General features: G+C 42.5%; 1 protein-coding gene across 1 annotated transcript; it reads left to right on the top strand.

Annotated features, from left to right (window-relative positions):
- Nucleotides 1-1,071: 1,071 nt before the first annotated feature.
- LOC134204443 (heterogeneous nuclear ribonucleoprotein 87F-like) lies at nucleotides 1,072-16,433 on the top strand. Its single transcript, XM_062679267.1, has 5 exons — nucleotides 1,072-1,378; nucleotides 13,138-13,616; nucleotides 13,681-14,177; nucleotides 14,237-14,360; nucleotides 14,863-16,433. The coding sequence occupies exons 1-4, from the start codon at nucleotides 1,328-1,330 to the stop codon at nucleotides 14,299-14,301; spliced, it is 1,092 nt and encodes a 363-aa protein (XP_062535251.1). The 5' UTR covers nucleotides 1,072-1,327; the 3' UTR covers nucleotides 14,302-14,360; nucleotides 14,863-16,433.
- The last annotated feature ends 6,970 nt before the right edge of the window (nucleotides 16,434-23,403 follow it).

Below are 23,403 nucleotides of genomic sequence, written 5' to 3'. Positions count from 1 at the left end.
TTGTCGCATGTGCGTGAAACGTTTCAACTTGACGCAACATTTCGACGAATCAACAATGCAGCGTACGGAGCAGCGTAACATTTCGACGAAAGTAGCATGACCTCGGTCATGCTGACGTATCAAAACGACGTATGTGATTTATCTGCTGCAGAACGTTGTAACATATATTTTTATCAAAATAACTGGAATGTTCACACGCAGTGCTGATTTCAGAGTCAGTGACGATGAACCTTTTCATAATGTATTGTTGAGGTGTATTCAATTGCAATAAAATGATGATTAGTTTCTAAATAGGAATAAAATGAAATCTGAAAACTTCCAAGCTCATTTTCTCAGCTTGATCAAAATGTTACATACGCCGATTTGAAAAGTTCCTGAGATTTGATAATTATTGATATGTCACTTTTAAGTTTAATTTCAGTTTAATTCTCCAAATGAGACAGGTCCTTAGAGTAAAATCAGCAGTGATTCAAATCGTTCGGGGCTGTCAGTTTGAATATGAATCTGAAACATTGAATTTCCCAGCAGCTGTTCTAGATTCAGTTTTTATACCAGTCAACTGTCAAAAAATAAAACTGGTATAACGCTCCGTTCTATTTTCTGCAGATTTGAACCACGATTGAATCACGAGATTCAAATATTTTTCAATTGTTTTGTTGTATGGATGCGTCATTTTATCTACGGATCAATCCACTTTGCAATTCCGGCGCCTTTCTTGGCAGTAACATAATGATTTCAATTAATTGAAAATTTGAAAAACATGAATAGAACACTGCTGGGGAAACCAGCGAGTTTGTTCTATTTTGCTCCAGATGCAAACTAGAATAGTGGTCGAAAATTTAGAATCAAACTGAATCACTCCTGATTTCACCCTTAGCGTGTTCGGCTGCTGGCACGTAAAAATGCACATATGAGTTGGTTTGCGGTTCCGTGTGGATTTAAAAAAATCAAATTTGGCTGCGTTTATATTTCGATAAGTTTTTGACGTTTTTCGTTCAGTTTGCATATGAATGACAGTGACAGTTGTCTACCGCCGCCCGTTTTGAAGGTTTTTTTTTCACTGATTCGACAGACGACGGCTCACTTCGGTTTCGGTTTTCGTTCGGTGAGGTTCGTTTGCGGTTGAAGTCCGATTTTGACGCGTGTGTTTTTTTCTGGGTCCTAAAAAAGTGCAGTTTGGTGCAAATAAAATCGCTATTCCCTTCGATTGTGACCGGAAAAGCCAGTGCATTTTGAAGAATCTGCATAACATTTGCAGGAAAGGAACAAATCAGTACCGATTACCACAGGTATTTTCCGGGTTTTTCTCTAAATTTTATAAGCCGCAATGAGCGAAAAGGAGCACCAACAAAATGGCGATCACCAGAACGGAGATGAGGTAAGTAAACTTTTCAATGTCGGGGGAATTATGACAAGGAATTGAAATTCAATCGAGTGTATTAAACTGTAAATTAAATGCAGTAATTAGTAGCATTTGTGATTTTTTATTTGTGGTAATTTAAATATGGTTAAACACAAATGATGAAAAAGTGCGTTGACTCTACGATGTTTGTTGCTTCAAGCTAAATAGCGGCTTTTCCGCCATGTTGAAGCCCCGGGTAGTCAGCGGGATGACGCGTAGTATTTCGTTTTCCGTTCCCGTTCGACTACCCCTATCGGGTTTGTTTGAGGTTTTTTTTTTTGAAAAATTGCCTCATTAGTTTGTGCCATTAGTCTAGACAGAAAAGATAAATACTTTTAATCTATGTATAAGTTTTCCTCGATATTAAATTCTAAATGGAACAGGGCTTGCACTGGGAGGGAGGATTCAGTGTATAAAGAAATTGAATGAAAGATACAAATGAAAATTGTAATTGTACACTAAATTCTTCAAGTTATTCACTAAATTGGATGGATAATTATTGTAGGTTACTTCAGGAGGATTGTGCCATTTACTTGGGATGATGTCATTCTCACGGTTCATCCTTTTTGGTGTCATTGTCCGCGGCTTTCACCACTTCATCGTTGACCGATTAACTTTGTGTTGTATTTTACCTACCTAACAAAGTGCAACAAGATAGGCTTTTTGATCGTTAGGGTGTCCAAAAGGAATGAAAATATGTAATGATAATTTTTGTAACTGCACCTCAATCAATCAATTCAATTGAAGATAATTGCTTATTTTTATGCGTATTGGCATCATCAAATAGAATTGAATAAGGGGACGATTTAATTTTAATTGACACTAATTAGGGGTGATGGGGGCAATATGGGCCACCTAAGGAAATCGTTCCGAAAAGCGCTGAAAAGCTCAAAAAAACATCATTCAAATGTAGTTGACTTATACTAGAGAATGTTACCTTTCATATAACGTCGATGAATGACGAAAAATGCGTTTGGAAATTGTTGGAATGCACTTTTGAAAATGTATTGATTTCAATGTGTGTTCCCGACTATACGGGGCAATATGAGCCACCATTTGGGGCAGTATGGGCCACCCATTCAAAACGTTTATTTAGGCGAAAAAGTATCGTAATATGGAAGAATATGATATTCCTACAACAGTTGAGAGTATTCCATACCAAATAAAATTAAAAAACCGCACAACAGCGGACTGAACCGATTTGCCACTCTTCACCGTTTGAACAGCCACATTTCAATTGGCCAATGGTCATTTTTTCTGTTTCAATCGCAGTAATGCGCTGTTGTAATTTTTCCGTAATGAATCTTACATATATGATAATATTCTTGTATTGGACAACTGAAATTTGAACTTGTTCGTATTTTAAGGCCTGATATCTTGCTCTGTACAGGTATGCCCATATTGCCCCATAGAGACTGGTTTTGGGAAAAAAAAAGTTTTATGTTAAATTCAGATTTGTATCAATACAAACATGTGTGTACAATATTCAATTTTAATATATCTTTTGATTGTGGTGTATTTTCGACCTGTATTTTAATCAGTTTTGTGTCAAAACCTTATTTATAAACTTCAAATCTTATAATAATTTTGCCTATGCAGCGAAAATATACATTTTCAAGTGTATTTTCATGTTTGAATTGAATTTTAATGCGGTTTTCACGTTGATGCATATGTGTAGCATCCTCTTAAAGATCATATAAATTTGATAAAACTTGTCAATAAGCTCAAAAAGAGGATGGCTCATATTGCCCCGTATGTTCATATTGCCCTACTACCCCTACAATATTTGAAAGTTAGATGTGCATATGTAACAGCATGTTAGAGATTTGATTTGACAAAAAAATTGCGCTTCTCTTCGGTGGAGTTTGAACCTACGACCCTCTTTACATCTGGTTTTTGGCGAGCTAAGGCAAATTATATTTCAATTTAAAACTTTATTGACCTCGATTGTCAATAAAGTTTTAAATTGTTTAAAAGTTTTAAATTGAAATCAACAAAAAAGGATTGCTCTTTACTAGAATTTAGGTGTTGAACTTATAATTATACAAGAAATCGCGATAATAAAACTTTAAAAGGAGTTTAAAACCGATAGGAAAGCTGTCGCATTTCAACTGTTTCAATATATTAATCGAGTAACAAGCCTATGTCATACACTAAAGAAGTAGGTTTTGAGATGCAACTTTACTGGACATTTACCCTTGGAGCGTCGGTACAATGCAAATTTATTTGTACTCTGTTGATAAGAGCAACTATCTATTGTGCTTGCTATTTTTTCTGCCCAAGCTTTCGTTTGGTGGATCTAATTGGTCGCAAATCGTATCGAATATCCCACAACCCCATAACTGATGATATCGTACAACAAATATACGTATGAATTGATATGAAATGATTCCCGTTTTCCTTGTGCGAACAGAAAATTACAAGTCAGACAAAAAGCCGCTTGGTGCGGTGCTTGAACGCTATGTCAGCATTTGTCCAAGGCGACCTGAATGATGCGAAGATATTTATTGAGCAGCTTGAGAGATTACCAGATTTAAGTTCAACCCCATTAACCTAATATTGGCTTACCCCATCGAACTGCTATCGTTAAGTAGTTTTCGTTCTCTGTTTTTGATACCGGGTGGAATGAAATATTTGCAAAATCTAAAACAACTCAACAACCCGTGTCGTGTCGTACTCGTAATCATGACGTTAGAATTGATCGGTCACCAAATTGTATACGGTTGGTGAATGATCCGATTTCCCATACGGGCCCATCTTGATGAGCTCAGCTCCGATACCATCCGTACCAGCTGCTTTATTGGCTTTTTGGTGTTGGATGGCATCCCTAACTTCTCTTAAGGCTGGCTGGCCTCCATAGTCCGTGGAACTGACGTAGTCATCTCATCCGTTGCCTTGACTTGGAACGAAACTATTGCGGGATGCGTTGAGCTTCTGATAGAACTTGTATGTTTCTTGAGAACGGCACAACTGTTCCATATCCTCGCGCTCCGCTTCTTCCAGGCGGCGTTCCTTCTCCTGAAAAAGGCGGGTCTGCTGTCTCCGCTTCCGTCTATAGCGTCCCACTTTCTGTCGGGTCCCTTGCTGCAGCGCGAACGCCCGCGCTGCGTCCTTCTACTCCAAAATCTGTCTGCACTCTTCGTCGATTCGACGTTGTTTTCCGCTGCGTCGTTAATGGCTGCTTTGACTGTATTCCAGCAGTCCTCAAGAGGAGCCCCATCGAGCTCACCCTCTTCCGGCAACGCTTCCTCGAGATACTGCGCGTATATTGCGACATCATGTTGATACAATCGCTCTAAGTCGAACTGCGGTGGTCGTCGGTACCGAACATTGTTGATGACGGATAGGGGAAGATCCATAAAGTACGTCACGCAAAATTTGGCTATTTTCAACCCCCCTCCCCTCATCGTCACATTATTTGTATTAAACCTCTAAAATGTTTGTATGAGTCGTCAAGCTGTTCGGAATCCCCCTCCCCCTAGGAGCGTGACGTACTTTGTGGATGAAACGCTTCACGCTGGACCAAGCGGAGTATGGTCCATTCTGCTTTCTGCAACTCATCACTGCTGAGAATTATGGAAACTGGCAAGTGTACTCTGTTGACTGCCTTATGAAGATTGCTGCAGAATCGCAGAACGTATCCTACGGCACGCACTAATCTTCCCCATTTGGAGAAGTGCCTAAAACGTATAGTTTCTTGTGACTCATTCTGTTGGTGAACGTAAAGTGATGCTCGCGTTTCTTCATCGGTGGACCAGTTTTTGTTTTGTTCGGGCCACTCTGATTCATATTTGTAGAGAAATTCTGGTCCTTGCACCCACATGCTTCTGTTAGACGCTTTCGGACCATTTTCCCACTTCGTTGCCTCATCCGCTACGTTTCAAGCCGATGGCACCTTTCTCCACTCTGAAACATCGGTATCTTCCTGAATTTCGCCAATCCTGAACGCCACAAACTGATGGAATCTTCGCTGGTCAGACCGTATCCAGGAAAGCACAGTGTTGGAGTCACTCCAGAATATTTTTCGGCTGATAGAGATAGTATGGCTGTTGGTGATGGACTTCACCAACCTCGTCCCAAGCACTGCGGCTTGTAGTTCCAGTCTAGACACGGAAAGTTGTTTGAGCGGCGCAACTTTGGTTTTCGATGATACAAGGCTGCAGCGAATGGTGCCACTGTCGACAATACGAAAATAGGAAACAGCGGCATAAGCTGCTACACTGGCATCCACAGATATATGCAGTTCCAAGGTATCAAGTGCCATTGGAGTATAGCCCGGAAAATAGCAACGATCAATACGTATTTGTTTAAGATCACGTAGCGATCGAACCCATAGTTGCCATGCCGGAAAGATGTCATCAGATATGTGTTCGTCCCAGCCGGTGTTTGCTCTCCATAACATCCTGCACTAAAACTTTGCCATGAATAACGAAGTTCGCCACCAGTCCGAGCGGATCAAAAATGCTCATCACCAAGCTGAGTAGCTCTCTTTTTGTAGGGTAGATACTCCCATCCAGCAGTCGATCAAGGTCAGATCGAAACTGAACAGCAAAGGAAAATACGTCCTCCTGCGGTAACCATATCATGCCCAAAACTCGTTCCGCACCGCAGTCCTTACCCATGACGAAGTTTTTTGTCGCTTCCGAAGGTTCCTCGCCAATTTTTTACAACACTTTTTTCCGGTTGGAGAGCCAGTGACGGAGTTCGAATCCTCCATGCTGATGAATTAACTTCACCTCCTTTGGCAGCCGTGTCGCTTCCTCGACCGTATCGACGCTATCCAAGTAGTCGTCGACATAATGGTTATCAACGACTGCAGTGGCCGCCCTTGGGTACTCCGTTGCGTGTTCACTCGCGTTGAGGTTTTTTGCAAACTGTGCAGAGCACGGCGAACAAGTTGCGTCGAATATGGCGACATCCATGACGAATACCTGCATCGGTTCCGACGGGTTGTTTCGCCAGAGGAAACGTTGAGCTTGTCGATCTTCTGCACGGATGAACACCTGGTGGAACATTTCCTTGATGTCCGCGTTAATGGCCACCTCTCTTTGACGGAATCGGCACTGTTGGTAGGGACTGCAGCATATCTGGCCCTTTGAGGAGAACTGAGTTCAGCGAAATTCCTTTCACTGAAGCCGCGGCGTCCCATACAATACGCACCTAGTCAGGCTTTTTGGAATTGTGGACTACGCTTAGCGGTAAATACCACACCTGACATGGGACAGTTTGCTTCAATTCATTCATGGTGGCCTTATGAGCATAACCTTTTTCGACATAATCGATCATCTGTTGCCGCACCTTTTCGTACAATAATTTCGGGTTTTTGGATAGCCGATTCTCGAGGCATCGCAGTCGTTTCTCCGCCATCGGTTTGCTATCAGGAAACACTACTCTGTCGTATCTCCATAATATCTCCGTATCTCCTGTTTGGAACTTTCCAGATTTCATACGCACCGTAGTTGCTTCCAGGATTTCTCGAGCTCGTTTCTTTGTTTTTGATTCGATGATTGCGTTTGCCTCAACACCTGCTCCCTCGAGCGCCAAAAAAGATTTCACCAATTCGTGGAGATCTGCATCTGTTGGTTGATGACTCACGTGTAAAACTCGATGTGATAATGCAATTTCAGTTCCTCCTGACTTCCCGAATACAGTCCAACCCAGCCGTGTTCTTGCTGCGACTGGCTCGTCGCCACCACTTTCCCGAAGCTTCAGAGTTGTTTTCAGTTTAGTGTTGTCCAGACCGATGAGTATTCTCGGGATTGCGTCTTTGTAGCTTGATACAGGCAGCCCCTTCAGATGACGAAATTTGGATTGAAGCTCGTCGAAATTCAGCGTCTGTCGAGGAAGGTCTAGGGTTGAGATTGTGTGAACGCCACTCAAAGTATAGCTCATGGAATTATTTCCAGATATCTCCATTTGAACTCGTTTAGAATCATCTTCTGTCCGTGTTACTCCGTTTGTCCACTGCATACAGAGTGGAACCGTCGGCCCAGTAATGCCAAGCTCAGAAGCTATAGAACTTTCCACCAGGGTTGAGTCGGAGCCTCCATCTAAGAAAGCAAAGGTTTCTGCTGTTTTCCCATCCGCATGAAGAGAAACCGGAATAATTCGGAATAAAACCTTCTGATGAGAATGTTGATGAACTGTTACGACTCCAGTGTTTGATGACGAAGAAGCTGCATTTCCCACATTGGTGCCAGGTCGCGGATATCCAGGGTGTAGAAATTTATGGTGGTTTTCCTTACATCCATATGTTCCGCATAGAGGGGCTTTGCATGGCCACTTGCCGTGGGGATACAAGCATCGCTTGCACAGTCGAGCTTCTTGAACTGTCTTCCATCGATCGTTGATGTTTTTTGCTTTGAAAGTGGGACATTCCTTGGGCTTATGTTCGTCCATTTTGCACACAGCGCACTGCCGAACTTTCGGGCTGATTGTCGGCTGTGAGTCGCTCGTCTTTTTGTTACAGCTACCTGCCGCTTCTACTTCAGCGCGCACGGAGTTGACGAACGCTTTTCCTTTCTGCCGATCCGGTTTGGGAATCTCTCCCAATCCGCTAGAGGCTAGAGACGCTACTTGCCGCATTGATGATTAAGCTCATGTAGCCAGAAAAGCTGCGAAGATCTGCTTCCACCATCGTTTGCCATCCCTGTCCACCATCGTTTGCCATCCATCCCAATTTAACATTTGCTGGCAGCTTGTCCACTAGTTCCTGTAGAAGAATCGGATTTCCCAAATGCAGGTGCTGTCCAGATGCGATTAGGTGCGCACACAGATTGCGCACTACTAATCCGAAGTTGACCAATGTTTCCAGCTTCTCTGGCTTCGGCGCTGGAGTGTTCCTGACTTCATTTAGCAGCGAACCGATGATAGCGTCCGGACGACCATACAGAGTGCGAAGCGTTGATAAAATCTCCTCCACGTTTGATGGATGAAGTAGAAAACTATTCACCGCCTTCCTTGCATCTCCTCTCAGACATCTTTGGAGCCTCAGTAGATTTTCCGCCGAAGTGTACCCACATATTTGCTTTCCTCTCGCAACCTTTCCTGGAGTAGCTTCTCCTCTTCCAAACGTTGCATCTCGAGTTGAATCCTCGCTTCTCGTACACTGTTGGATGTTGATGCCACGGACGGCTCAGGCTGGTTGCATGCCACACACATATAGCTTCGATTTTCGTTCTCGATGCTATCGTTTACGCCGGCGCACATAAAATGAATCCAACGATCGCATACATCGCATTGGACCATCTTTCTATCAGCTTCATTCGGGAGACTGCATACCATACACCGATGCTGTAGGTACTGAGTCGGTAGATTGACTCGATCTGAGGTTAGATCTTCCTTTCGGCTCATCACTCGACATGGTTATGAAATATCCGTATAGATATTCTTAAAGTCCTTGTTACGGAGACACGGAGACGTTCGGACCTCTCGAAGGCAAACTCGTCCTTTTAGTTCAGAGTAAGCTTTAAGCTGAAATTATTTATTTTTACATTTTGTTTAGGTTTTAGGATTTAATAGTTTTAGGTTACTCACAATATCTAGTCTTCTTCGTTCACAAATTCGTCCTCGTGTAACAAGTTTTTACGTTGAAATAAGTGTCCTTCAAACTATTTATTTAATGAGTGTTGAGTGTACAATTTTAATGTGTTTGCAATACTTACGATAGTAATTTATTATTATAAACTAAGCAAAACTAACTTTTAATTTATTAAATTTCAACGTGTGTCGTGTGTCTAACAATTTGGAATCACAAATGACAAGGAAAATTGTACTAATTTACTGACATTTGCATGACGTCTTCGAAAAGTTACAGTTTCAGTTAACCAGTCTCAACCGTCCTTAATGTGCGTTACCCGGTGACGAGGGGTCCACAACTGTTGCGCACAGTGTCCTTATCATCGTCAGTGCTTCCGGAGTATGGGCTATGGATGTTGAGGTTGATTATGCAAAATTGTAGAACCGGCCTTGGAACTCCGCATTCTCTCATGAATTGACCACCACCCGATCACGCGCCTTTGCATATCGGCCATCACTATGCAAGCTGTTCCCAGCTTGTGCGTGTTGCCGGTGCTCTGATAGATGATATGATTACCTCTAAACGTTCGCACAATTGATCTCTTCTAACAAACCTCCTACAGCGCTATGATGTCGAATCCACGATCCTTTAGCACATCGCCGAGTATGCGTGTGCTTCCGATAAAGTTGAGAAATTTTCAGTTCCACGAATTTTCTCTAGGTGACATGACTTTTGCCGAGATCTCAGTAAAAGTGACGTTACTGTTGCTGAGATACAGTACATATTATGTTGAAAATTAGTACTAAACGAGATTTCCTGCCGAAGCTCAGTTCTGAAATGACATAAGAGCGTAGCCGAAGCACTTGTAGCAGAGTACTTGCCGACATAAGGTGTTCGGAAGACCACATTTCCTGACCCAAGCACAGGACCGGGACATCTGCTGGTCGCTGGCAGGAATGGCACGACTGAGTTGGGAGAATTAGGGGCTTCCTCAGAGCTTGCGTCATGAGTGCGTCCCGGGAGCGTACTGGATGTAGAGGCAAGGTGTGCGATATCATATCTCGATTGAGCTGACGGATAATAATGTTCTTCGGCGTATTCAAATTGTTGGACGACCCTCTTCCCGCTTCCGACAGCAGCACTGGAGCGACTGTGATGAGCGGAGATGGCAAGAGGCTTGACTGAGACGTAGAAGTTGAGGGCTCCTTTGAGACTCTCTGCGGCGCGTTTCGGATTTCCAGACGTAGGCCATATAGGGGAATCAGCACATAGATTTGTCGAGCGCAGGATACTGAAAAGTGGATCGGCATCAGACGTCGCCTTGATTGTACTCGCCTGTCGTCGGATGCTGGAAGACCCCCGATCTGCAGCTAGCGTCATAACTAGGACGACAGAGGTGAGCGCAGACAGCAGAAGGCAGAACTGAGCTAGAGGAGTCGGAGGCTTCCGGTTGCGAAGATAACGAGGGATTGACAGTAGCCTCACATGTAAAACATGTTCTGGTCGGAGCTGCATCACTACCGGATCTGCCGCTTGAAGGTACAGTGGAATTGAAAGTTGCGCTGGAACACGGGAGCGGATCAGGCGAAGAAATATTGTCACGGATTGCATACTTGCCTGAGAAAGGTGGTTGGGAGACCCCTACACCAAACTCGATAGCAGAGCCAGAACGACTCTGATGGCAGGAAACAGTGCGATTCTGCAGGCAGCTAGCGGTACTGAATCGAGTGGTTCGGGGTCGCCCATAGGGCAACAGGCAGTGCGTTCTGGCGTACAGGAACAGAGAGAATGGATCAATTCATAGTGCGATATTACTGGTAACAGGTTGCGCCGGGGGCTGCTAGCATTTAGCAGATCAAATCTACTCCAGATGCAGGAGTCGAAAACGGCGATGTTCCAATTTCGTCGGAGATCATGATCGTAGGAGTGTCCGGACGGGGAAGCCACAACTTTTTGAGGAATGATCCTCGAACTCCCGGAACAGAATTCCCTTAGGCCAAGTATCGGTATTTAATGCCATTTCGCGGAACCTTGGATCGATTCCGATTTTGTACGAGATAAAGGTCATACGACTCGTGTCGGCTCCTAGTCGTACTAACAGTATCTGCACCCGGCAGACATTCCTTTACAATTTTTTCTACCAATTCTCGTTCAACGCTTGGATGGATACGAGAGAGGTAGACCCGAAACAGCAACCCTGCAAAGATGGTGTTCGCTTCCGATCCGATTCGTGCGAGACGGCGTGTAGCGCAGCGAGCGAGATGGGCAGACCATGTGCAAAACGACTTAGCGAGCGTGGGGCGTACTCGAGGATGGAGAGATGTGGCCTCGAACCGTGTATTGTGGCGTCAAATTGTTGATTCAGTGTTATCTGTTTAGATGTAAATAAATGCAGCACTACCCTAGTGCTAAATAAATGAAATGAAATGAGACCCAAAACAACTCGACGGGTTCAGGAACAGTGATCGAACGAGTCATCGAAAGCCTTGAATGTTGTACGCTGACGATTTGAAAATGCGAAACGATTTGCGAAAATTTATCGCGTAATATGTAACGTTGGAGGTTTTTGACTTTTTTTACATACCTAGATAGCAATTTTACTACTGTAACTTTTTTGGATTGACTGCGATTTCTAGATGTACTTTATATTTTAAGACCATCATTGGGGCCACACAAAGCCTGTTGATGTTGTAAACAAATAAACAAATAGGGGAAACCGCCAAAATTGCATTAAAAACATAATTTTGGCTTCGTAACGCTTAACGGCAAATGAGCCTTACAACGAGAGATTACAGAACTCGATTCTTGCGAAACTGTTTAATCGATTGATGGAAAAATATTTTGATAATCGGTTGAAAAATGAATGATTCATTAGCTACTAAAGTTTATCATTTCTTCGTGACGAGCTCATTATCAAACCCCTGAGCATCCGTATCAAAACGAAAGAAGTATTCTACTTCAAAAACTCTATGAAAACAATGGTCTGTGTCTGAATTCTTGTTTAATGTTAGAATTCTAGTACACATTCACCGTAGAATTGCTTGATATGCTCGTTTTCGCCATCTAATGATTGACAATAAACCTCCAATATTAACGAATAATAATCGCTGCTCATTATTGATTCAGTATCATCTGTTTTAGATATAAGCAAAAGTGTAGAATGAAATGTTTAACAAATAAAACTTTCCGTTATCACCCTACCGCATATGGCCGTCCGGGTCGCCAACCCGTTCCAGTTTTACAACATTTTATCGATCGAATATGCACGCGGATCGAACTCGGCTCTGTTTTTAACACCAAGCGCCAGCACAGTCGGCAGCATTAGTGTGTGCAAATGCAGGGCAGTCCGTCCATTGGTTACAAAGCAGCACACCGTCGCTTAGGGTACGAGCGCTGTAAAGAGGAGCGGAAGGGGGCTTGTGTGTGGACGGCATCGATTCATTCGAAAGATAAAAAAAAGGATGTAATACGCGCAGGACCCTTTTCCGTTTAATATTGTCGGTGGGGAATGAGAGGTATTACGAACAACATTTATAGAATAGACAGACAAGCTTCGATTTCTAAGGGTGGATTTGATTATGATAATAGAACGCACATTGCGTTATTCTTGTGTTATAGAGCACGAAAGTAGTGAAATAGGTGTTGCATTCTACTTACTGAGCCTTATAGCCTCACCCTTAAAAAATAAGGATTGTCCATCGTACCCCGTTTCCTAATTCTTCATAGAAGGATGCAAACGAAAAGTAGGGCGATGAAGAATGTTTGATTTGGGGTGGTAATTTTATGCTACTTAGACAAGTAGGCCGTTTATTACATGGAACAGCTTGCTTAGTTCGTCATTGCAATAATGTTTCAGCAGGAAAGAATTAATTTTTGATTTTGAATTTTGAAATCAGTTTCTTCAACGTTTAACCTATTTATCAGATTTTTTTCGTGGCTTTACATGCCTACCAGAGCTTGGTCTGCTTTTTCAAGTAAAGACTCTGAAGAATATTATGACACTTGAGTCTTAATTGCACAATTGCTTAGCTTCACTCATTTGCAATAAAATAATATAATACACCAAAATTTATCTGTCAAAAAGACAATTAAACTTTCAATCAATGAGTTGTGATCCACGGTTGATCCACTTGATCGTATTTCCAAGTTGTGTACCGTATTGCCGCGGGTTTCCCTTACTAATGATGAATCCGTGTTATGTTTCATTACCCAACAGGAAATCCGCGAACCGGAGCACATGCGCAAGCTGTTCATTGGCGGTCTGGACTACCGCACCACCGATGAAACCCTAAAGGCCTACTTCGAGAAGTGGGGCAAAGTGGTGGACGTGGTCGTCATGAAGGATCCCAAGACCAAGCGCAGCCGCGGTTTCGGTTTCATCACCTACTCCAAGCCGTACATGGTGGACGAGGCGCAGTCCAAGCGGCCGCATAAGATCGATGGGCGCGTGGTGGAACCGAAGCGTGCCGTTCCCCGGCAGGACATCAACCGGCCGGAGGCTGGGGCCTCGGTCAAGAAGCTGTTCGTCGGTGGTCTGCGGGACGATTTCGACGAGGAACACCTGCGGGACTACTTCACCACGTTCGGCAATGTGATTTCGGCGTGCATCGTTACCGATAAGGAGAACGGCAAGAAGCGTGGATTCGGATTCGTGGAGTTCGACGATTACGATCCCGTGGACAAAATCATTCGTAAGTATTCGGATAGTTCCCGAAAGTAATGATGTTAATGATCAAATGTTGTCGTTTCTTCCGAGCAGTGCAAAGAGCCACTCCATCCAGAACAAGATGTTGGACGTGAAGAAAGCCTTACCCAAGCAGGAGATGGAACGATTCAAATCCGACGGTGGCCGTGGAGGAGGTGGCAGCGGTGGTGCCTGGGGTGGCCAGCAACGCGGTGGAGGCCCGTCCCAGGGAGGTTGGGGACAGGGTGGCTGGGGACAGAACCAGCGCGGTGGTCAGAGCGAGTGGGGCAGTGGTGGATTCCAGCAGCAGGGTGGCTTTAACAACGGCGGCTATGGAAACGGTGGCGGCTACAACCAGGGTGGAAACTGGGGCAGCCAGGGTGGAAACCCATGGGACCAGGGTGCCCAGCAGGGTGGTTGGGGAAGCCAAAGCGGCGGCTGGGGCCAGGGAGGCGGCAATTTTGGCAACGATTTCGGAAACAACTACCAGCAAGGATATAGTGCCGGTCCGATGCGCACCGGTGGCTACCAGAACCAGCGGTCGGCGCCATACGGTATGGAGTCGTATGATGGTATTTATGCTCTACGATAGGCGGGTTTGAAGTTTCAGGGTTTTGATTTGTTCTTTTAGGTAACCAAGGTGGCTTCGGTGGAAGCGGTGGCGGCTACAATGCTGGAGGCAACCGGCGGTACTAGACGATTTCCGGGATTCAACCTGACTGAGAGAGGCTGGGACGCACGCGCTATTGTATGAGGTAAATATCGCTACTTGTTGCTTTTTGTGTCTTGTGAGTGTTTCGCCTCTATTATCGGATTTCTGTTTTCCTCGTCGCCGGATGATTGTACATTTACCATTCATATACTCGGCGGTATTCATTGTCCGAGATGGGTAGTAGATAGGAACGTTTTTCACACATCCAGATGTTTGTACCTTGCTTCACGAAATGTACTTCGATCACTCGTTGCCGCTTGATTGAGATTGTGTTTGCATCCGCATTGGTACAATCGATCTATTGTTCGAACTGCCACGAGTTATCTGATTGGTGGTAACTATTCGAATCAAAAATTGCTGCTACCAAATCTTCCACCATCTACAGCACTTCCTATCAACTTTTACACTTTTCCGATGTGATTTGTTCGTTGCATTCCACAAGCTGTAGGATCGAAAACGAAATTTTATCTTTCTGTCATTTGATAGTTTGTCGCTACTACTCTAATGCATGGTATATATCTTCTTGATTTTTGCCTTTCCATTAGGTTTTGCAAAGAACAGAGAGAAACAGAGAGACAGAGTACAGAAGGTCAGAATCAGTCGAATAGAGAAAAGGTGAAGGTCTAATAGGCGTGTGAGAAATAAGAGGAAGAAGCCAAAAGATGAAGGAGTATGAAGTGAGCACAGGAAGGAGAAGAATTCATATTTGTTTTATTAAGCTAACCAAGGAAGAGAAAACACAACCAGAAACACAAGTATATAGACAAATCATTCAACAGGAGGACGCAGACAGCAGCATGAGGAAGAGAAGTGATTTTTATTGACAGAAGCAGAAGAATCTTTAGTGAGAAGGATAAAATCTTTGAGGGTGTGAGAAGAGTTGGAGCAAAAAAGAAACGAGGAAAGCAGCCAGGATAAGATTGCCAGTCTAAGACGAAAAGGTATAACCATCCCAATAAGAAGTATGCTCACTCCGCAATGACTGCGTCCACGGCAAGGCTTAGAGCGATAGATGAGTACGAGGAGGTTTATTTCTTGGGCTGATGATTAATACCCAGCGAAGCTTTTTCTACGACGTTCCTCACTCCCCTCTGGACTCGTTACAGTCCAAGTCCATGATGAGAATATTCCTATGATTCTTCATACAACAATAGATCTCCGACCCATTATTATCCTTCGTATATTAGGATAATCGGGCAGCAATTTTCCCTCTCACGCAATTTTCTTCGTTTGCAAGAATGATAATGTTTTCATTTTATTTATGGTGGAAATAATAACAGAAATAAAACACGCGGAAACGTATTAAACGATATCTAGTGTTAGAGATATTTAAGAATCAGTTGTAAGAGGAATTTAACTTTTTCTCGCAATATACACAGCATATAATAAATGACTATTATAAACAGAACAAAGCATAGTAAAGGAATGCCTAGGTAAGCAACCAAAATCGTAAAAATCGTCCATCACAGAGAATATACACTTCAAAAGGTAAACAAACTGAAAAACTAATCACTAAGGGAAATCAACAGATGGTAGACAGAACTTTTACCCGGAGGGAGGGAAAGCCAAGCACCTCATCATCTGTACATAATTTCGGAATTCTTCTATCTTATTACTGTTCCCACTCCCAATCGTGCCGCGGAATTCCTTCAGAGATATGATTTTTTTTACAGTTTGTTGGATTTTTACGAATGCCACACTCACCTGTGGAATGGTTTTATTTTAGTATTTCTCAACAAGTTGTTTCTTAATTTTGTTTCAGTTCGACTGATATTTTTTTAAAACTTTTTACCCCTCCTTGTCTCCTGCTTTGTAGTCATAGAAGTTTAATCGGACAGACATTACAAACTGAGTGAATAATAACAAAATTTTCCCAAAATTCGTAGTTTCTCGATACGAGAAAAAAAGAATCTTAGTATAAGGAAAGTCATGTGTTGTAGCAAAAGTAAAAGCAGTCAAAGAAACTGAACAAACTATCTGTACTAACAATTGTAGAGGAGATGAAACAGCAAATTAAGATTTAATCAACTAAATGTTCAAATCAAATAATTTTCAAGATAGTAAAGGAAACAAAAAAAAAACAAGTATAGTAAGAGATCATAAAAACTCTAAACAAGGTTGTTTTTCTTCAGCAGTAATTCTGCGCTAATGCCTAGCGTCAATTCGAACAGCCTTGCCTTTGGTTATAGTCCGGTCCGTCCTAGCCGTTCGTCACAGGTTTTGCTTGCAAGTGCAGACATACATACAGCCAGAAGAGTCAGTATGTTTAGGTATGCCGCGGTTAGCAAAATTGTCGAACCAGTAAGTGGAATCGTAGCCAGTATCGTTATGCTCCTTTATGATTTCGGTTTCGGTTACATATTTTTCCTATTTGTTTTTGTCTCGAAACGTTAGTCATACATAATTAGCCAAGATTTGCAATTAATAGTGGTGGGGGGATGATCACCTCATCTCAACTGCCCAGATGTGTTCCAATCGTTTTGAAAGAAATTACTTTTTCTTGACTTATGATTTCCTTTTCGTTGATTTGAAAAGCCGCTCGTAATAACACGCATCAGTTGTACACTTTCCAACGCACTAATCATTTCCCTTCTTCTCTTCTTTTACGTTCGGTGTTGTATATTTGAATGAACGTAGTTGCGAAGAGCGCGCGCTCTTACTTTCGGTGCGGTAACTGCCCGGCGGTGTCGATCTGCGTGTGCCCTGATCTTAAGAAACGGGGAGTGAGTTCCCAATAGGTTTCGCAAGGGTAGGTAAGTTCTGAAAGTAATTTTTCGGAGACAATCGAACGCGGCAAATTCATCGACTATGTTCAGTTTCTATTCGGTGGTACCCAACTACAAAGATTACAAAGATTTTGGACCTGAAAATCTGTATCTCATCTGCGTACCACCGTAATGACTTTTCAACATTTTATTGTTGTAGAAATGTATTTTTGAGGTAAAATATTCTATTTAAATAAAATATTAGTATTGTACTTACGGCACATGATTTATTTATCCGAAATACCCAGTGATAGCGATGTTAGTCTCTGCTGAAATGGTGTTTATGTCATTGGCGTGAATAAGTGTTTGGAATACAGATGCGTTGTTCTTTCTATCAGATTTATTTTTATTGCTCACAAAACCATCAATATTCGGAGCTGAGTAGATCAAAATAACTTGGATTTTGGTATAAGAACAGATGTTTCTTCCTAAAATTCATCAAAAGGTATGTTACAGGTTTCAAGGACTTAATGATGAAGTTTGTCTACTGACATTCAGAGGTCAAAACAAATAACTCTGATCACTATCTCGTTGTCAGTAAAATTCGAGATTGGTTCTCAGCTGTATCCAACGAAAGATCACAACGGACTGGTTGGTTCGATATGGAGTGTCAGATTGACACACGGGAAGAACGTTGCAAGAAACTGGATATTGGGGCCCGATATCCGGCTGAACAGAGATCGGTACAAGGAAGCAAGAACAGCCTAAAATAAACTCATTACTTGCAGTAAGAAGAAACAGTATGAAAAACAAGTTAGCCCGATACAAATATTAAAATTTATTTTGTTTCACCCCCCTTCAATTTTCCAAAAATATCGAGGGGGTGAAAAGAAAAATTTGTTTTGAACGTTTTTATTTTTTTTTAATTTTGAGCATTATGTATCACTGTTTTTATTTTGGCACGAAATATGTCATTTATATACCATACATTTGTCACCAAGGGTGAAGTGAAAATACGAGCATATATCTCTATCGGCATAAATATTCTATATCCTGTCACGAATATTAAAGAGACTCTTGCTTACAAATTTCTTCTAAGATCCCTTGCAATATGTGGCTGACCCATTTCCATCCACGATTACGAACATCTATTGTTAACGGTATTTGGTATTTATCGGTTGCTTACATATACGATATCCAACTGTTATCGTCGGAATTATAAATTTTAGAAATCAACTGCGTTACACGATAGAGTAATACATTCGAATTTTGGTGCGTGTATCAATCCAATCTGGTTGGGTCTCCAAATATTTCGAAAACTCTCGAAGGTAGCCATTCTGACTAGTGCTTCCATCCCAATTTTGCAATCTGATGATATCAGACTGTCAAGATATTGAAATCTTTTGATCGTTCAACTACTTCAAAGTTTGAAGGGCTGTTCTCGATGATGGTCCTGCTGCCGTTGATAGCAAGACGTCCCAAATAAGCATACGGTCAGCTCGTTGGGCCCACCTTGCAGAAAAGAGCGTTGCAGTACTGATATAGCGTTTCGTGATCATTAGCCAAATCGACTGTTTGAATGGGGTCGGTAAAGCTACGACTCTATCTAAAAACCGCTTGCATCAATGGGCGCCACATAGATTTTCGTGATTCAGACAATAGAAATCCCTTTCGTTGTCAATGAATATTTAGCAAATAGAGGGACATTTCCACCTGTTTGACCTGCCTCAGAACGATGCCGATCGGATATTGTATAATAGTTGCTTCAACATTCGCACAGACAGCATAGGGTCAGCCCTGAACACCTCTGCCGAAAACCGATCGACCTTGGGGGCCTCTTTAGACTTCATGCATCGGATGGCTGCTTATTGAAGAACTTGAGAGTTGAGACTTGAAGAAGCTGTTCAAAGTGCTCGAACCAACATTTCAGCTTTCCAAGTCAGTGAGTAACGAGGCAATAATCTCTGGATGCTGAGCCATCCTTTCTTCATCGGTCAGGAAGTCCACCTATGCCCGACTGTTCTGTATGCAGCAGCGCCCGACTCCCACTTACATATAAACATACCGTTGACGGGACTCGTAATTTACTCCTCTGGTTCTTCCCGTTTCTCAGCCTTTGCTACTCTACGCTCCTAAATCTTCCGCCGCGTAACATATGTAATCCATTCTTTTCGTTTAATGCGCAGCTCACCCAAGTTGTTCTCGCCGGTTTCGATAAAAGCATTCTTCGCCGCCCACTTCTCTTCTACACTGCTACCTTCCAGAACATGCACTATCCGAGTTCCAAGTTCTTCAACGAACAATCTCTTTACAGTTTGTTTTTTTTTTATTAAGGAGACTTTCAGCCCGAGGCTGGCTCGTCTCCGTTATCAGTTTGGTCTTCTAGTCGGTCTATGTTGATTAGTTGTCCGAGCCTCTCCTCCAGCCGCTTTACGGACTCAGGAAGGCACCGTCTCCGTTTTCAGCTGATCCATTTCTGGAGAATCCAAATACTAGTCCTGCCCACAACTAGGTTTTCCAATCCGTCAAATTCACAATTCAGCCATCTTGGATTTTAGTATGGCAGAGCCAGCGAGTTTGTTTGCACTGGAAATGATTTTTCCACCCTCGCCTTCTTCTCTTCCATGAATTTGGCAGATTGGAAACCTTGTAATGTATTAATCTTGGTCGTGCCAACTAAAAGCAGCTCCTGAGAAGTAGATCAAACGCTGCTGGCGGGAGAAGCGGGTGCGGTTAGACACCCCAGCAGACGATGCAAGGGGAGAAAAGCTGCAATAACCGGCGATAATCGCCTCCTCTACGATATTTCACGAAGTCTGATTGGAGCAAAGACAAATTGGTGGATGCCAGAGAAAGACGCGACATGTCAGTCACTCACCGATCCAACTGATCAGTTTAAACGTTGGCTCGACCACTTAGAACAACTTCTTCAAGTCCTGACGACTTATCCTAATTCAGATATAGGGAAAGGTTGACAATTCTCTGACGGCAGCCGGCAGGATTCCGGCCCGGATGATCATGTGAGAATCATACTGTCATGCTTCGCATTATCCTGGAGCAGGTCATTGAATTTCAAGAATTCCTCCGTTTGGTACTGATTAGCCACGGAGAAGCCTTCGATCGTCTGAACCACAAAAAAAAAACTGGGCGTCCCAAGGAGGTCTAGACAAAATCGAGAGTCCTGTGCAATGGAGTCGCTGAAGTGTTGTTGCTCATCGTAATCGACGAAATCAAGGGCCGCTCTAGCAGTCCACCACCATAGAGCAATCGAACGACCTCGACTCAGAAGATAATACTGCTCTACCAACGCAACAGCGCTCTACACTCCCACTCATCAACGTCAGCAAGACCAAATTGCTGTATATGAACAACTCCAACTCCACAGTGGAGAAGGTCGAACACCAAAGCCAGCCATCGTCGGGTGGCGGACCAAGCTCAACATAGAACATGGAGATCCAGTCGGGCCAAACAATGTACCAAACCTCGAATTCTCAACCTAACGTGAAATCTGTGATGTTATACGCCAGTGAGACTTTGGTGCGTATTAGCAGAGTTCATATAGATTTGCAAGTATGCATCAGCCGATGTCTACGTTTTACAGCTCGGGCCTGGTAGCCTCACAACTGGATACCGAATGCTGAGCCCCATCGACAATGCCATCGAAATCCAATATCAACATCAGCTCCACAGTGTGAATGGACGTAGGCCGGCCTCACACCACGTAAGAGCGGATACGAAATCTGCAAGCAAGCGCTGGACAGGAATCTGGCAGGACATCGCAACAGAGGCAGACCTGAGATATCCTGGCGACGAAAACCTAACAGAGAAATAAACGAAGTCGTTAGGAATCAGACTTGGGCCCAAGTCAGGGATGGAGAGAGAAGAAACCCATTCCCAGTGCCGTATAGCCTATGTACCAATGTAACAATACCCATTTTGTAAAAAATCTAACAAGAGATATAAACGCCGAAAACCATCGCAACAACCTCTATACGGATGTTTTTGGTGTGCTCTACAAATCTTGTGAACATTGCGATTCGTTTCGTTCCTTTCGTTCACGTTTTGACCATGTTAAAGTAATTTTAGAGCTTTTAAGTGTATAAAAACACTGTTTCCCCTAAAAGTCGTTGTTCTACAAAATTCTTGAATTTATGACAAATCATTGCTAATTTATTATATTATTATTCCTCTTTTTCCCCTGGACATTTGTGTAATATAATTGCTAATATGAGATATGAAAATCAGAAGCTGAACATTTGTCATAAATTTGCACGTAAGGATTTCTCCATGGTCAAAACGTGAACGGAACGAATCGCAATGTTCACAAGACTTGTAGAGCACACCAAAAGCTTCCGTATAGAGGTTGTTGCGATGGTTTTCGGCGTTTATATCTCTTTTTAGATTTTTTACAAAATAGAAAATAGCCCAAAAACACTAAATCAACTTGAGCCACCTTGAAATTTCATCCGAATTAGCTGAAATTTTGAGAGGATAATGATGATGATGAATTTCTGTCTGTCTGAACCTTATAGACTGGGAAACTACTGTACCGATCAGTGTAAAAATTTGTATACAGATTTTTTTGGGGCCGGGGAAAGTTCTTAAGATGATTCGAGACCCCTCCCCAGTCTAGAAGGGGGGCTCCCATACAAATGGAACACCAATTTCTTCATAGCTCGAGAATGAATCAAGAAAATGGAACCAAATCTGGCATGTGGAGGTTTTAAAAGGGAAGATATGTTTCAGTTGTGGTTCGAAACTCTTCCCCCTTCTGAAAAGAGGAGCTCTCATACAAATGAAGCATAAATTTCTGCATAACTCGAGAACTAATTAATTTTAGGCGAAACGAAGTTCGTCGGGTCTGATAGTTTTACATAAAACAAGTCTCGCGCTTAGTTTCATAGGGGCGTAACTGTATTGATCGATTTCTCTTCGTCGATGTTTTCTTTTTATTATTGTATCGAATTGACATAGTTTGTCGATGATTTAATGGTTTGGTGTGATAAAGGATGATTGTATCTTGCACCAGAATCAAGAATCACGGTTGTAGCTTTTGAAACAATTGAGTTATTAACAAAATATAAAATCGATTAAGAGAAATCGATCAATACAGTTACGCCCCTATGAAACTAAGCGCGAGAAGTGTAATTTTTACTCACAAAAAGCAAGGTTGTATTCCGTGTATCGTACCTTTGCTTGGAGTAAGGTATTTAAAGGCGAATCTGCAACCAGACATCTCAGATCGTGCCTCAGATGAGCCACAATGACCCCGCAGCACACCCGTGCATGTTTCTTGCATGAGTGAATTTAGCGTCCTTAATCCTGTATTCCTGTCTATGGGTTTGTCCGAGATCGTATCTATGCCGCTAACAAGCATGGCATTCCAATAATTTTAGGAACGTGGGCATGCTGATATGACGTGATCCAGCTATTCTACTTCAGACTTCACCTATGTATTCCGTATATGTAGTCCGGGAAGTCTTCAATTTCGAACCTATGCAAGAACTTGCACTTTTCCAAAAAGAAAAACCAAATTTTCTTCAGAAATAAGTTTCAGTAATTTTTTATTTATATGAAATTTTGTATTAAATTCAGTACTGGATAAAAATATGTCACAAATATTCATATTTTTTGTTTGCTCTAAACGTTCTTTGCTATCATTTTCCAATATTATTTCAAATTTTGCACGGAATAATTGCATTTTGGACTTTTTTTTTCGTTTCCTTGTTATTTGTTTTATATTTGTTTCCTCGTACCTTCCAAAAGCCGTCGGACATAAAATAAATTTAATATTTGTATCGGCCTTACTACTAGGAAAAAAAAAGGAACAGAACGATATGTTGCGATTTTACGAGACTGTCAATGGCGAGTGGAGGAAGACAGCGCCGGCTCCCGATTAAACTGAAGTGGCTGCCAGGTGGGAGCAACACTTCAAGACTATTGAACAGTGGAAATGACGGTGCATTGGTGAATAGAATCGAAGACCACATTATCAATCTAATTATCTTAGTATTATTATCTTAACATTATCTTGATAAAGTGGTCTTCGATAGAATAAACATTTAGTGGGTAGTTAGTTGCCGTTATCGACAGGGACGTTTTATGGGTCGGACAGGAGCTACATTGGTCTTAGGGCGAAGCCAGAGTAAACGCGACGTGCGATGCGACGCGACGCGACAGTGCAATTTGACAGCCTGTTGATAATGATTGTTATTCTTTTACGTGAGTCGCGTCGCGTCGCATCGCACGTCGCGTCTACTCTGGCGGGCACCTTAGACTCCCAGACCGACTGCCACAGCAGCTGATGGGTACACTGAAAAAAACTTTGTAGTAGAAATTACAATTTTGTGGTAAAATTAAGAATAGTACCGACGTTTTTCA

This window comes from Armigeres subalbatus, chromosome 1, assembly GCF_024139115.2.
Source record: "Armigeres subalbatus isolate Guangzhou_Male chromosome 1, GZ_Asu_2, whole genome shotgun sequence".
Taxonomy (NCBI): Eukaryota; Metazoa; Arthropoda; class Insecta; order Diptera; family Culicidae; genus Armigeres; species Armigeres subalbatus.
This window is presented reverse-complemented; position numbering and strand designations above follow the sequence as displayed.

Coding starts and splice junctions, on each gene's coding strand:
- LOC134204443 (XM_062679267.1), top strand. CDS start 1,328: ATGAGCGAAAAGGAGCACCAACAAAATGGCGATCACCAGAACGGAGAT. Junction 1,379..13,137: donor ATCACCAGAACGGAGATGAG/GTAAGTAAACTT, acceptor ATTACCCAACAG/GAAATCCGCGAACCGGAGCA. Junction 14,178..14,236: donor CGGTATGGAGTCGTATGATG/GTATTTATGCTC, acceptor TTGTTCTTTTAG/GTAACCAAGGTGGCTTCGGT.